The sequence below is a fragment of the Hyla sarda genome, chromosome 7 (genome assembly GCF_029499605.1).
Source record: "Hyla sarda isolate aHylSar1 chromosome 7, aHylSar1.hap1, whole genome shotgun sequence".
Taxonomy (NCBI): domain Eukaryota; kingdom Metazoa; phylum Chordata; class Amphibia; order Anura; family Hylidae; genus Hyla; species Hyla sarda.
In genome coordinates, this window is record NC_079195.1 from 224164278 (window position 1) to 224178664 (window position 14387).

At 43.6% G+C, this 14387-nt stretch overlaps 1 protein-coding gene across 1 annotated transcript in view; it reads right to left on the reverse strand.

The window, feature by feature from the left end:
* Window positions 1-14387, reverse strand: part of PGM1 (phosphoglucomutase 1) — a 57534-nt gene that overhangs the window by 21378 nt on the left and 21769 nt on the right. Inside the window, exons 2-3 of the mRNA XM_056532856.1 lie at window positions 4292-4454; window positions 1183-1329 (exon numbers count right to left, since the gene is read on the reverse strand). Coding sequence (XP_056388831.1) covers window positions 1183-1329; window positions 4292-4454 — 310 coding nt within the window. The remainder of the gene's footprint in view (window positions 1-1182; window positions 1330-4291; window positions 4455-14387) is intronic.

The following is a 14387-nucleotide window of genomic DNA, read 5'->3' on the forward strand; positions in this document are numbered from 1 at the left end:
ATTAAACGGCTATCCGGCGGAAGCTGAAGCAGCCAGCAGTTTTTGCGATGGCCCCAACACACAGAAGCATCACATGTTGAAACGATCGTATGTCGGGGCCATCGTATGTCGGGGGACCACTGTACAGACCAGCGACGGCTCTCACGGATTACGTGTCTGTCTGGTGCAATGTTGGGTGTTGTGCAATGCACTTGTACAATGTGATAAGGTGTTTGTTTTATGACACCTCTTATTGGGATATACACAAGTGGTTCTATTTTAAAGGGGTTATCCAGACCGCTCCCTGTCTGTCTCCAGGTTAGGTGTGGTATTAGAACTTGGCTCCATTCACTTCAATGGAACAGAGCTGCAGAACCACAACCAACTTGGAGACAGACAGGGAGCGGTCTTTGAAAGAAATTATCTCAGTTTTTTGATTCCTGGATAACCCCTTTAACCCCTAAACGTACACGTTAGACAACACAGGGTTTTCTTGCAATAAGCTGGCACGGTAGTCACCGCACCATCCATCATGTGTGCCAAGCAGGGTTATAAATACTGCAAGAACGCTACAGGAAAATCCGATACACTATGTCAGGGTTTCCCAACCAGTGTGCCTCCAGCTGTTGCAAAACTACAACTCCCAGCATGCCCGGACAGCCGTTGGCTGTCCGGGCATGCTGGGAGTTGTAGTTTTGGAACAGCTGGAGGCACACTGGTTGGGAAAGACTGCATTATGTAATGCCTAGTGCAGGGCATTAAAAGGGGTACTCGGCCCCTAGACATCTTATCCCCTACCAAAGGATAGGGGATAAGATGTCTGATCACGGGGGTCCCACTGCTGCAGCCCCCGAGTCATCAGCTCCGAGTCATTGCTCCGTGGCTCATGATACAGGGACTGGCAGTTCATGACATCATGGATCCGCCCCCTCATGACGTCACGCTCCACCCCCTTAATGCAAGTCTATGGGAGGGGGCGTGACTTAACACGCCCCCTCCCATAATCTCTGAAATGCTCCGCTGTATTTGCCAACAGGCTTATGCCTAGGCTGTCAGGGCATCATGGGAGTTGTAGTTTTGCAAGAGCTGCAGAACCACAGGTTCGGGATCACCGCTTTAGGCTATAGTCGCACGCGAGTCGGAGCCACTGTCTGCAAATCCAACCGCAAGAATAGCGCAGACCAGGGAAGAACACAATGTTACCTGTAAATGGTTTAAACTTATTCTCCAGATCGAACTGCTGCTTCCCGATGGTGGCCAGGTCAACATGGAGGTCGGGGCAGATGGCGAATTCCTCGATGGTCTTACTGAGCTGGAAGATTTTATCAGTGATAGCTTCGGTTGCAGGGCCTGATGGAAACATGAGAACAGTCCGCTCGGGTTAACCCCTCATTACACAGCACCTGCCAAGACCTTATTTGACCCGTCAACCTCTACATACAGTGCGTGGAACCCCCTACTGACAACTAACCGTGTCATATGATAGAAAGGCTGGAAAAGGATTAAATAAAAGCATTAAAGGGGTATTCCAGGAAAAATTTTTTTTATATATATCAACTGGCTCCAGAAAGTAAAACAGATTTGTAAATTACTTCAATTAAAAAAATCTTAATCCTTTCAGTACTTATGAGCTTCTGAAGTTAAGGTTGTTCTTTTCTGTCTAAATCCTCTCTGATGACACGTGTCTCGGGAAACGCCCAGTTTAGAAGCATAACAAACCTCTTCCAAACTGGGCGTTTCCCGAGACACGTGTCATCAGAGAGCACTTAGACAGAAAAGAACAACCTTAACTTCAGAAGCTCATAAGTACTGAAAGGATTAAGATTTTTTAATAGAAGTAATTTACAAATCTGTTTAACTTTCTAAAGCCAGTTGGTATATATAAAAAAGTTTTTTCCTAGAATACCCCTTTAACCCCTTAAGGACCGGGGTTTTTTCCGTTTTTGCATTTTCGTTTTTTGCTCCTTGCCTTTAAAAAATCGTAACTCTTTTAATTTTGCACCTATAAATCCATATGATGGCTTATTTTTTGCGCCACCAATTCTACTTTGTAATGACATCAGTCATTTTGCCCAAAAATCTACGGTGAAACGGAAAAAAAAAATCATTGTGCGACAAAACTGAAAAAAACAAACGCCATTTTGTAACTTTTGGGGGCTTCCGTTTCTACGTAGTACATTTTTCGGTAAAAATGACACCTTATCTTTATTCTTTTGGTCCATACGATTAAAATGATCCCCTACTTGTATAGGTTTGATTTTGTCCTAACTACATGCAGGAAAATTAATACGTTTAAAATTGTCATCTTCTGACCCCTATAACTTTTTTATTTTTCCGTGTATTGGGCGGTATGAGGACTCATTTTTTGCGCCGTGATCTGAAGTTTTTAATGATACCATTTTTGCATTGATAGGACTTATTGAATTTTTTTGCGCGCACGCCATTGACCGAGCGGTTTAATTAATGATATATTTTTATAATTCGGACATTTCCGCACGCGGTGATACCATATATGTTTATTTTTTTTTTATTTACACTGTGTTTTTTTTTTTATTGGAAAAGGGGGGTGATTCAAACTTTTAATAGGGGAGGAGTTAAATGATATTCATTCACTTTATTTGTTCACTTTATTTTTGCAGTGTTATAGCTCCCATAGGGACCTATAACACTGCACACACTGATCTCTTATACTGATCATTGTTATCCCATAGGGACCTATAACACTGCACACACTGATCTCTTATACTGATCATTGTTATCCCATAGGGACCTATAACACTGCACACACTGATCTCTTATACTGATCATTGTTATCCCATAGGGACCTATAACACTGCACACACTGATCATTGTTATCCCATAGGGACCTATAACACTGCACACACTGATCTTCATCATTGATCACTGGTTTCTCATAAGAAACCAGTGATCAACGATTCTGCCGCATGACTGCTCAGGCCTGGATCTCAGGCACTGAGCAGTCATTCGGTGATCGGACAGTGAGGAGGCAGGTAGGGACCCTCCAGCTGTCCTGTAAGCTGTTCGGGATGCTGTGATTAGCCGCGGCTATCCCGAACAGCCCGACTGAGCTAGCCAGCAACTTTCACTTTTAGCTGCGCGGCTCAGCTCTGAGCTCAGCTGCGCGCTATTAGAGGCAGGTCACGGCTTCACTATGACGCCAGGCCCGCCGTGATATGACGCGGGGTTACTGTGTAACCCCGCGTTATATCAGGAGAGCAGGACCAAGGACGTACCGGTACGTCCTTGGTCCTTAAGGGGTACTGCAGAGGAAATAATTGTTTTTATATCAACTGGTGCCAGAAAGTTAAACAGATTTGTAAATTACTTCAATTTAAAAATCTTAATCCTTTCAGTACTTATCAGCTGCTGTATACTCCACAGGAAGTTGTGTATGTCTTTGCTGTCCGATCACAGTGCTCTCTGCTGACACCTCTGTCAATGTCAGGAACTGTCCAGAGCAGGAGAAGTTTGTGATGGGGATTTCCTCTTACTTTGGACAGTTCCTGACACTGTAGCACAAATCTCTTCCCTATGCTGATACTTTGCTACAATGTATCAGTGCAGTTCAGGCTGAAGTGTTAAAGTAAAACGGTCACCAGTTCACCAGCACTGCCTCTGGCTGTCCGGGCATGCTGGGAGTTTTGTAGTTTTGCAACGGCTGGAGGCTCTCTGGTTGGGAAACACTGCCTTAAAGGAGTTAGTCGGGAAAAAAATGTATTTTTATATATCAACTGGCTCCAGTAAGTTAAACAAATTTGTAAATTACTTCTATTAGAAAATCTTAATCCTTCCAGTACTTATCAGCTGCTGAAGTTGAGTTGTTCTTTCCTGTCTGACAACAGTGCTCTCTGCTGACATCTCTGCCTGTCTCGGGAACTGCACAGAGTAGAAGAGGCTTGCTATGGGGATTTGCTTCTACTCTGGACAGTTCCTGAGACAGGTGTCATCAGAGAGCACTTAGACAGAAAATAACTCAACTTCAGCAGCTCATAAGTACTGAAAGGATTAAGATTTTTTTTATAGAAGTAATTTACAAATCTGTTTAACTTTCTGGAGCCAGTTGATACATAAAAATAAATAATTTCCTGGAATACCCCTTTAACACCTTAGAAGTCTATGCAGAGAAACGTACAGATCTCTCTCGAGTCGGGGAGCCGCTTCCCAGGAGGCCAATAACTCACGATGGCAGTGGGTCTCAGGAGGGAGACCCGGGGAGATCAACAACTTTTGACACATTTAATTGACCTGTCAAAAGTTTTTTTAATGACAGTAGATGTAGAGATTTTCTCACCTCCATTGGAAGTGTTGTATTTAATGCCAAAGTCTCCGTTGGGGCCCCCGGGGTTGTGACTGGCCGTCAGGATTATTCCACCAATAGCTTTGATTTTGCGGATGATGCAGGACACGGCCGGAGTGGACAAGATGCCGTTCTGCCCAATGACCAGACGACCAATCTGAAAAAATAAAAATAAATTTATATTATATATATATATATATATATATATATATATATATATAAAGATAAAATATATTACATTGCAGTGATGGGATTCTAGATTCATGTGTTTTAATCTTAAAAGGCGAATTCCGATGTCAGGGTAACAAAAACATTGCTTACCCATCTGCCCTGGTTCTGAAAACATGAAAAATCCATTTGTTTTGGGGTCTTAGTTCTGGACTTCCTGGCTGTACCTTCTGGTTGAGCAGTAGCTCAGTACAACAATTCCCATAATGCATTGCTTTCCATCAGCTCTTCATCACAGTTCTCCCACAGCACTCCTGCCAGTTCCTAACCCAGAGCTATCGAAGAACATCTCAATTTACAGCAGACCGTAGTTGGCAGCACCTACAGTAATCATTCCCTGTCTGCTCCTCTGCCTGTGGCATTGTTTAGCACAAGTCAGCATGCTGTAACCACACCTTATTCTTCCCTAAATGTCCCAATAAAAATATATACAGTGACCCCCCCCCCCCCCCCCCCCACCTATGATGGCCCCGTCTCTCAGGGACCATCGCATGGTGAAGGCAGCATCAACATACGATGCTTTTGTATGTTGGGCCATCGCATAAACGGCTATCCGGCAGCGCAGACTGCTTCAGCTGCCACCCACCGGATAGCCGTTTACGGTGCCCCGTGTGGTCCGCTGACGATCACTTACCTGTCCTCGGGGCTCCGGCACGTCCTCTTCGGGATCCCCTGCATCGTCGGCGCTCTCCGTCGTCATCACGTCGCTGCGCACGCCGTTCCGTCATCCAATAGGAGCAGCGTGCGTAGCGACGTGATGGCGGCGACGGAGAGTGAGGATGCCGGGCAAGCAGAGGCCTTGCCGGAATGTCGTGGACACCCCGGGGACGCGGCGACAGCGATGGAGGGCGACATCCAGGGCAGCGGTGACGGTCCGGAGCGGCGGGGACAGGTGAGTATAACCTCCAATACCAGTGGTCTTCAACCTGCGGACCTCCAGATGTTGCAAAACTACAACTCCCAGTATGCCCGGACAGCCGTTTGCTGTCCGGGCATGCTGGGTGTTGTAGTTTTGCAACATCTGGAGGTCCGCAGGTTGTAGACCACTGTCCAATACTTTACATTGCACGGATCCCTCAACATACGATGGTTTCAACAAACGATGGTCCGTTTGGAACGGATTACCATCGTATGTTGAGGGACCACTGTATGTATATGACGGGAGATGGTGATGTAGCTGTGGAGGTTGGTCAGAGATGACATCATTCAGGGGGCGGGGCTAGAACTCAGAGACAAGATCCAGCCACGCCTCCTGAGACAACAGAGAATGGAGAGTTTTCTCAGTAGAGAGGGAAGAGTCAGTGAGCTGCTGAGACAACACCACACTGACAATGAGAGGACTACACAACTGCCTGTCAGGAGTAGAGGGAGAAGTCGTTGAGCTGCTGAGACAATGAGTGGACTACACAACTTCCTGTCAGAGGTGATCATGCAAAAACATGCTGAAGCCAGGACAATTTGTGAGAACACTATATTAGTAAGTTATATATCGTGGGGTGATGGTCATATTTAAATGCAATTTACTGATATTGGGATACCCCTTTAAGATTTGAGGAATACAAATGTTATACATCCACTCCTTATTACTTTCAATACAGAAACATTTTGATTACCGGACCCAGTATCCTTGGATTCATGAACCGCTGGATATCAGCCTTCAATTTATTCCTAAACATTAAATGTCGCAGGAAAAAGTCGCACAGAACCAGCCTGTGACTTTTCCTATGACAAATTTAGACAAAAAAAAGATGTCTAAATTGCTTGATAAATTCCCCTCTATGTATTTGAAGCTGAGCACCACGGAATAATGGCTTACGCATTGTGCATGCTGCAAAAAATGTTACATCACACACTAAAAGGGATAGCGAGACAGTGAATACCATTTTTCCCTTGCTGTACCGAATGATATCTCTATGATTATGGTACATATGAGATATATATACACACACACATACACAGTATATATATATATATATATATATATATATATATATATATATATACATACAAAGTCCAAAGTGTTAGGCACAGCTCACTCGTACGCCCTTTCTGCGTCTCGGACGAGACTGAACCACAACTCGTATAAATTATGAAAAATGAAGAGATGTCCAGCGCAGGTTCCAAGCAATACGAAATAATTTATTCAGCAGTAACACGACATGATGACAGGTAGGTGACGCGTTTCAGCCACAATCTGCGGCCTTAGTATGACTAAGGCCGCAGATTGTAGCTGAAACGCGTCACCTACCTGTCATCATGTCGTGTTACTGCTGAATAAATTATTTCGTATTGCTTGGAACCTGCGCTGGACATCTCTTCATTTTTCATTATATATACACATACACACACACACACATATATACATATCTTGCTAGGGATGCCCCAATACCCCCTTTTTTTAAGACCGAGTACGAGTACCGATACTTTAATTCTAGTACTCGCCGATACCAAGTACGAGTACTTATATTTTAAAGGGGTTATCCAGGAAAACACTTTTTTTCCATATATCAACTGGCTCCAGAAAGTTAAACAGATTTGTAAATTACTTCTATTAAAAAATATTAATCCTTTCAGTACTTATGAGCTTCTGAAGTTAAGGTTGTTCTTTTCTGTCTAAGTGCTCTCTGATGACACGTGTCTCTGGAACCACCCAGTTTAGAAGCAAATCCCCATAGCAAACCTCTTCTAAACTGGGCGGTTCCCGAGACACGTGTCATCAGAGAGCACTTAGATAGAAAAGAACAACCTTAACTTCAGAAGCTCATAAGTACTGAAAGGATTAATATTTTTTAATAGAAGTAATTAACAAATCCGTTTAACTTTTTTTTAGCCAGTTGATATATAAAAAAAATTATTTTTCCTGGATAACCCCTTTAACCCCTTAAGGACTCAGGGTTTTTCCGTTTTTGCACTTTCCTCCTTACCTTTTAAAAATCATAACCCTTTCAATTTTCCACCTAAAAATCCATATTATGGCTTATTTTTTGCGTCGCCAATTCTACTTTGCAGTGACAGTCATTTTACCCAAAAATGCACGGCGAAACGGGAAAGAAAATCATTGTGCGACAAAATCGAAGAAAAAACGTCATTTTGTAACTTTTGGGGGCTTCCGTTTCTACGTAGTACATTTTTCGGTAAAAATGACACCTTATCTTTATTCTGTAGGTCCATACGGTTAAAATGATCCCCTACTTATATAGGTGATTTTGTCGCACTTCTGGAAAAAATCATAACTACATGCAGGAAAATGTATACGTTTAAAAATGTCATCTTCTGACCCCTATAACTTTATTTTTCCATGTACAGGGCGGTATGAGGACTCATTTTTTGCGCCGTGATCTGAAGTTTTTATCGGTATTTGCTTTGATCGGACTTTTTGATAACTTTTTATTCATTTTTTAATGGTATAAAAAGTGACCAAAATACGCTTTTTTGGACTTTGGAATTTTTTTGCGTGTACGCCATTGACCGTGCGGTTTAATTAACGATATATTTTTATAGTTTGGACATTTACGCATGCGGCGATACCATATATGTTTATTTTTTTTATTTTTTTTACAGTTTTATTTTTTTATGGGAAAAGGGGGGTGATTCAAACTTTTATTAGGGAAGGGGTTAAATGACCTTTATTAACACCTTTTTTTTTACATTTTTTTTTGCAGTGTTATAGGTCCCATAGGGACCTATAACACTGCACACACTGATTTCTTATACTGATCATTGTTATCCCATAGGGACCTATAACACTGCACACACTGATCTCTTATACTGATCATTGTTATCCCATAGGGACTTATAACACTGCACACACTGATCTCTTATACTGATCATTGTTATCCCATAGGGACCTATAACACTGCACACACTGATCTCTTATACTGATCATTGTTATCCCATAGGGACCTATAACACTGCACACACTGATCTCTTATACTGATCATTGTTATCCCATAGGGACCTATAACACTGCACACACTGATCTCTTATACTGATCATTGTTATCCCATAGGGACCTATAACACTGCACACACTGATCTCTTATACTGATCATTGTTATCCCATAGGGACCTATAACACTGCACACACTGATCTCTTATACTGATCATTGTTATCCCATAGGGACCTATAACACTGCACACACTGATCTCTTATACTGATCATTGTTATCCCATAGGGACCTATAACACTGCACACACTGATCTCTTATACTGATCATTGTTATCCCATAGGGACCTATAACACTGCACACACTGATCTCTTATACTGATCATTATTATCCCATAGGGACCTATAACACTGCACACACTGATCTCTTATACTGATCATTGTTATCCCATAGGGACCTATAACACTGCACACACTGATCTCTTATACTGATCATTGTTATCCCATAGGGACCTATAACACTGCACACACTGATCTCTTATACTGATCATTGTTATCCCATAGGGACCTATAACACTGCATACACTGATCTCTTATACTGATCATTGTTATCCCATAGGGACCTATAACACTGCACACACTGATCTATTATACTGATCATTATTATCCCATAGGAGACTATAACACTGCACACACTGATCTTCTACACAGATCACAGGCGTGTATTAACACGCCTGTGATCAGTGTTATCGGCGCTTGACTGCTCCTGCCTGGATCTCAGGCACGGAGCAGTCATTTGCCGATCGGACACCGAGGAGGCAGGTAAGGGCCCTCCCGGTGTCCGGTCAGCTGTTCGGGACGCCGCAATTTCACTGCGGCGGTCCCGAACAGCCCGACTGAGCAGCCGCTTCTAAAGGGTTAATACCGCATGTGTGGTATTAGCCGCGGTCCGGGCCGTTGATGAGCGCCGGGACCGACGCGATATGATGCGGGATTGCGGCGCGATCCCGCTTCATATCGCGGGAGCCGGCGCCGGACGTAAATATACGTCCTGCGTCGTTAAGGGGTTAAAGGGAATCTGACCCCAGGGTGACCCGATTTCTGGTGCTGATTACCGTATGATATGTGGGTCCTTGTTGTGTACAATTTAGGCGGCTGTGGTAGTAGGAGCCAAGATTTCTCTCTTCTCCATTGGACAGAACAGGGAATTTGCATTGGCGGTGAGAACGATGACCACATGGTGAGCGGCGGTAGAAACCGGGTCACCTGCACTGTCTACCTATAGATTCAAGTTAGTGCAGGTGACTCCGCTGTAAGATTGTCTTTAATAGGTAGTGTCCCCTTGCAGACATTAGCAGCAGCCCCCTTGTAGACAGCAGCCCCCCGGTAGACATAAGTAGCAGCCCCCTGTAGACCACAGCCCCCCTTTAGACAGCAGCAGGGGCCCCCCATTTAGACAGCAGCAGGGGCCCCCTCATTTAGACACCAGCAGGGGCCCCCCATTTAGACACCAGCAGGGGCCCCCCATTTAGACACCAGCAGGGGCCCCCCATTTAGACACCAGCAGGGACCCCCCATTTAGACACCAGCAGGGGCCCCCCATTTAGACAGCGGCAGCCCCCCCCCCCCCCCGGTAGACATTAGTAGAAGCCCCCCTCCTTGCAGGCAGCTCACCTCCTCTGTCCCGTCCTCCGGACCGCATCATGTGGTCCTATGGAGGAGCATGTGACATATACGTCACTCCGCCTCCTCCGTAGCGTAACGCCGGGCGCAGGGGAGGAGGCGGAGTGACGTGTGTGTCACATGCTCCTCCATAGGACGACATGATGCGGCCCGGAGGACGGAAGAACGGAAAAACGGGACAGTGGAGCGGCAGCAGGTATCGGGGACATTAAACGAGTCCCCGATACCATGCAAATAGCTAGTATCGGCCCCGATACCGATACCAGTATCAAGACATCCCTATATCTTGCACACACATACACAGATAGATAAATACACACACACACACATATAATCGTACATACATATACTGCACACACATACTAATTATATATATATATATACACACACACAGTCGTCCCTCAAGTTACAATATTTATTTGTTCCAGGACGACCATTGTATGTTGAAACCATTGTATGTTGAGACCAGAACTCTGGAAACCTGGTAATCGGTTCTGAAGCCACCAAAATGTCATCCGAAAATAGGAAAAAGTGAGAATTAAAGATAAAAATAAGTAGATAACTAATATAGATAAAGCAAATCCTTATATATAAAAGTAAGAAAGATCTGCTGGGAGCTGTAAATCACTGTCTATGTCAGTGTTTCCCAACCAGGGTGCCTCCAGCTGTTGCAAAACTACAACTCCCAGCATGCCCGGGCAGCCGTTGGCTGTCCGGGCATGCTGGGAGTTGTAGTTTTGCAACAGCTGGAGGCACCCTGGTTGGGAAACAATGGTTTAAGTAGAGGACAGGGGCTTCTTCAGGGTCCTATACAGTACACACTGTGTCCCAAATGGAGCCGCCCTTACTTGTTGTCCTAAGGAGCAGGTAACCCTGGTACAGGTAAGGAGTAGTACAGAACTTGTAGTTCCTCCCTGTACTGTAGGGGGCGCTACCAGACAGCCAGTCAGTGCATACATTTCAGTAATACAGGCGATTTACCAGTAAAATGCCCATTCTGATTGGTCAGTTCCTCCAGTTGTGACAGGTATCACAGATCTGGACTGTCTGTACATTGTATGTTGAGTCTGGTTTCAAGTTACAATGGTCCAGAAAAAAAACATTGTATGTTGAAACTATTGTATGTTGAGGCCATTGTAAGTTAAGGGATCACTGTATTACAGTAATAATTACAAACACACAAACACTACATTACACACATATACATACATATATTGCGCACACACATTACACACACACACACACACATATAATCGTACATACATATACTGCACACACATACTAATTATATATATATATATATATATATATATATATATATATATATATATATACACACACACAGTCGTCCCTCAAGTTACAATATTTATTTGTTCCAGGACGACCATTGTATGTTGAAACCATTGTATGTTGAGACCAGAACTCTGGAAACCTGGTAATCGGTTCTGAAGCCACCAAAATGTCATCCGAAAATAGGAAAAAGTGAGAATTAAAGATAAAAATAAGTAGATAACTAATATAGATAAAGCAAATCCTTATATATAAAAGTAAGAAAGATCTGCTGGGAGCTGTAAATCACTGTCTATGTCAGTGTTTCCCAACCAGGGTGCCTCCAGCTGTTGCAAAACTACAACTCCCAGCATGCCCGGGCAGCCGTTGGCTGTCCGGGCATGCTGGGAGTTGTAGTTTTGCAACAGCTGGAGGCACCCTGGTTGGGAAACAATGGTTTAAGTAGAGGACAGGGGCTTCTTCAGGGTCCTGTACAGTACACACAGTGTCCCAAATGGAGCCGCCCTTACTTGTTGTCCTAAGGAGCAGGTAACCCTGGTACAGGTAAGGAGTAGTACAGAACTTGTAGTTCCTCCCTGTACTGTAGGGGGCGCTACCAGACAGCCAGTCAGTGCATACATTTCAGTAATACAGGCGATTTACCAGTAAAATGCCCATTCTGATTGGTCAGTTCCTCCAGTTGTGACAGGTATCACAGATCTGGACTGTCTGTACATTGTATGTTGAGTCTGGTTTCAAGTTACAATGGTCCAGAAAAAAAACATTGTATGTTGAAACTATTGTATGTTGAGGCCATTGTAAGTTAAGGGATCACTGTATTACAGTAATAATTACAAACACACAAACACTACATTACACACATATACATACATATATTGCGCACACACATTACACACACACACACACATATATACATACACACAATCTGTACATACATATATTGCACACACACACAAATACCGAACATACCTATACTGCACTATATATATATATATATATATATATATATATATATATATATATATATACACACACACATATATATATATATATATATATACAGTCATGGCCGTAAATGTTGGCACCCCTGAAATTTTTCAAGAAAATGAAGTATTTCTCACAGAAAAGGATTGCAGTAACACGGGTTTATTCCCTTTGGGGGAGATTTATCAAAACCAGTGCAGAGAAAAATGCCCAGTTGCCCATAGCAACCAATCAGATCGCTTCTTTCACTTTGCACAGGCCTTGTTAAAAAGGAAAGAAGTGATCTGAATGGTTGCTATGGGCAACTCAGCAAATTTTCCTCTTGACAGGTTTTGATAAATCGTCCCCTTTGTGTGTATTGGAACTTAACAAAAAAAGCAAATTGGACATAATGTCACCAAACTCCAAAAATGGGCTGGACAAAATTATTGGCACCCGTAACTTAATATTTGGTTGCGCACCCTTTGGAAAAAATAACAGAAATCAGTGTCTTCCTATAACCATCAATAAGCTTCTTACACCTCTCAGCCGGAATGTTGGACCACTCTTCCTTTACAAACTGCTCCAGGTCTCTTATTGGAAGGCGCCTTTTCCCAACAGTAATTATAAGATCTCTCCACAGGTGATCAATGGGATTTAGATCTGGACTCATTGCTGACACTTCAGAACTCTCCAGCACTTTGTTGTCATCCATTTCTGGGGCTTTTTGATGTATGTTTGGGGTCATTGTCCTGCTGGAAGACCCAAGATCTCAGACACAAACTCAGCTTTCTGACACTGGGCTGTACAGTGCGACCCAAAATCCATTGGTAATCCTCAGATTTCATGATGTCTTGTACACATTCAAGGCCCCCAGTGCCAGAGGCAGCAAAACAACCCCAAAATATCATTGACCTCCACCATATTTCACTGTAGGTACTGTGTTCTTTTCTTTGTAGGCCTCATTACGTTTTCGGTAAACAGTAGAATGATGCGCTTTACCAAAAAGCTCTATCTTGTCTCATCTGTCCACAAGACGTTTTCCCAGAAGGATTTTGGTTACTCAAGTTCATTTTGTGTAGTCTTTCTTTTTTCTGTCTCTGTGTCAGCAGTGGGGTCCTCCTGGGTCTCCTCCATAGTGGGGTCCTCCTGGGTCTCCTCCATAGTGGGGTCCTCCTGGGTCTCCTCCATAGTGGGGTCCTCCTGGGTCTCCTCCATAGTGGGGTCCTCCTGGGTCTCCTCCATAGTGGGGTCCTCCTGGGTCTCCTCCATAGTGGGGTCCTCCTGGGTCTCCTCCATAGTGGGGTCCTCCTGGGTCTCCTCCATAGCGTTTCATTTCATTTAAATGTGGACGGATAGTTCGCGCTGACACTGATGCTCCCTGAGCCTGCAGGACAGCTTGAATATCTTTGGAACTTGTTTGGGGCTGCTTATCCACCATCCGGACTATCCTGTGTTTACACATTTCATAAATTTTTCTCTTCTGTCCACGCCCAGGAAGATTATCTACAGTGACATGGGTTGCAAACTTCTTGATAATGTTGCTCACTGTGGACAAAGGTAAATCTAGATCTCTGGGGATGGACTTGTAACCTTGAGATTGTTGATATTTTTTCCACAATTTTGGTTCTCAAGTCCTCAGACAGTTCTCTTCTCTTTCTGTTGTCCATGCTTAGTGTGGCACACACACACACACAATGCAAAGGCTAAGTGAACTTCTCTCCTTTTTATCTGCTTTCAGGTGTGATTTTTATATTGCCCACACCTGTTACTTGCACCAGGTGAGTATAAAGGAGCATCACATGCTTGAAACAATCTTATTTTTCCACAATTCTGAAAGGTGCCAATAATTTTGTCCAGACCATTTTTGGAGTTTGGTGACATTATGTTCAATTTGCTTTTTTCCTCCCTTTTTTGGTTTAGTTCCAATACACACAAATTTCAGGGGTGCCAACATTTACGGCCATGACTGTATAATATACATCGTATGGCCATCGTGTGTCGAAAAAAACGTATGTCGGGGTCATCGTAACTTGAGGGA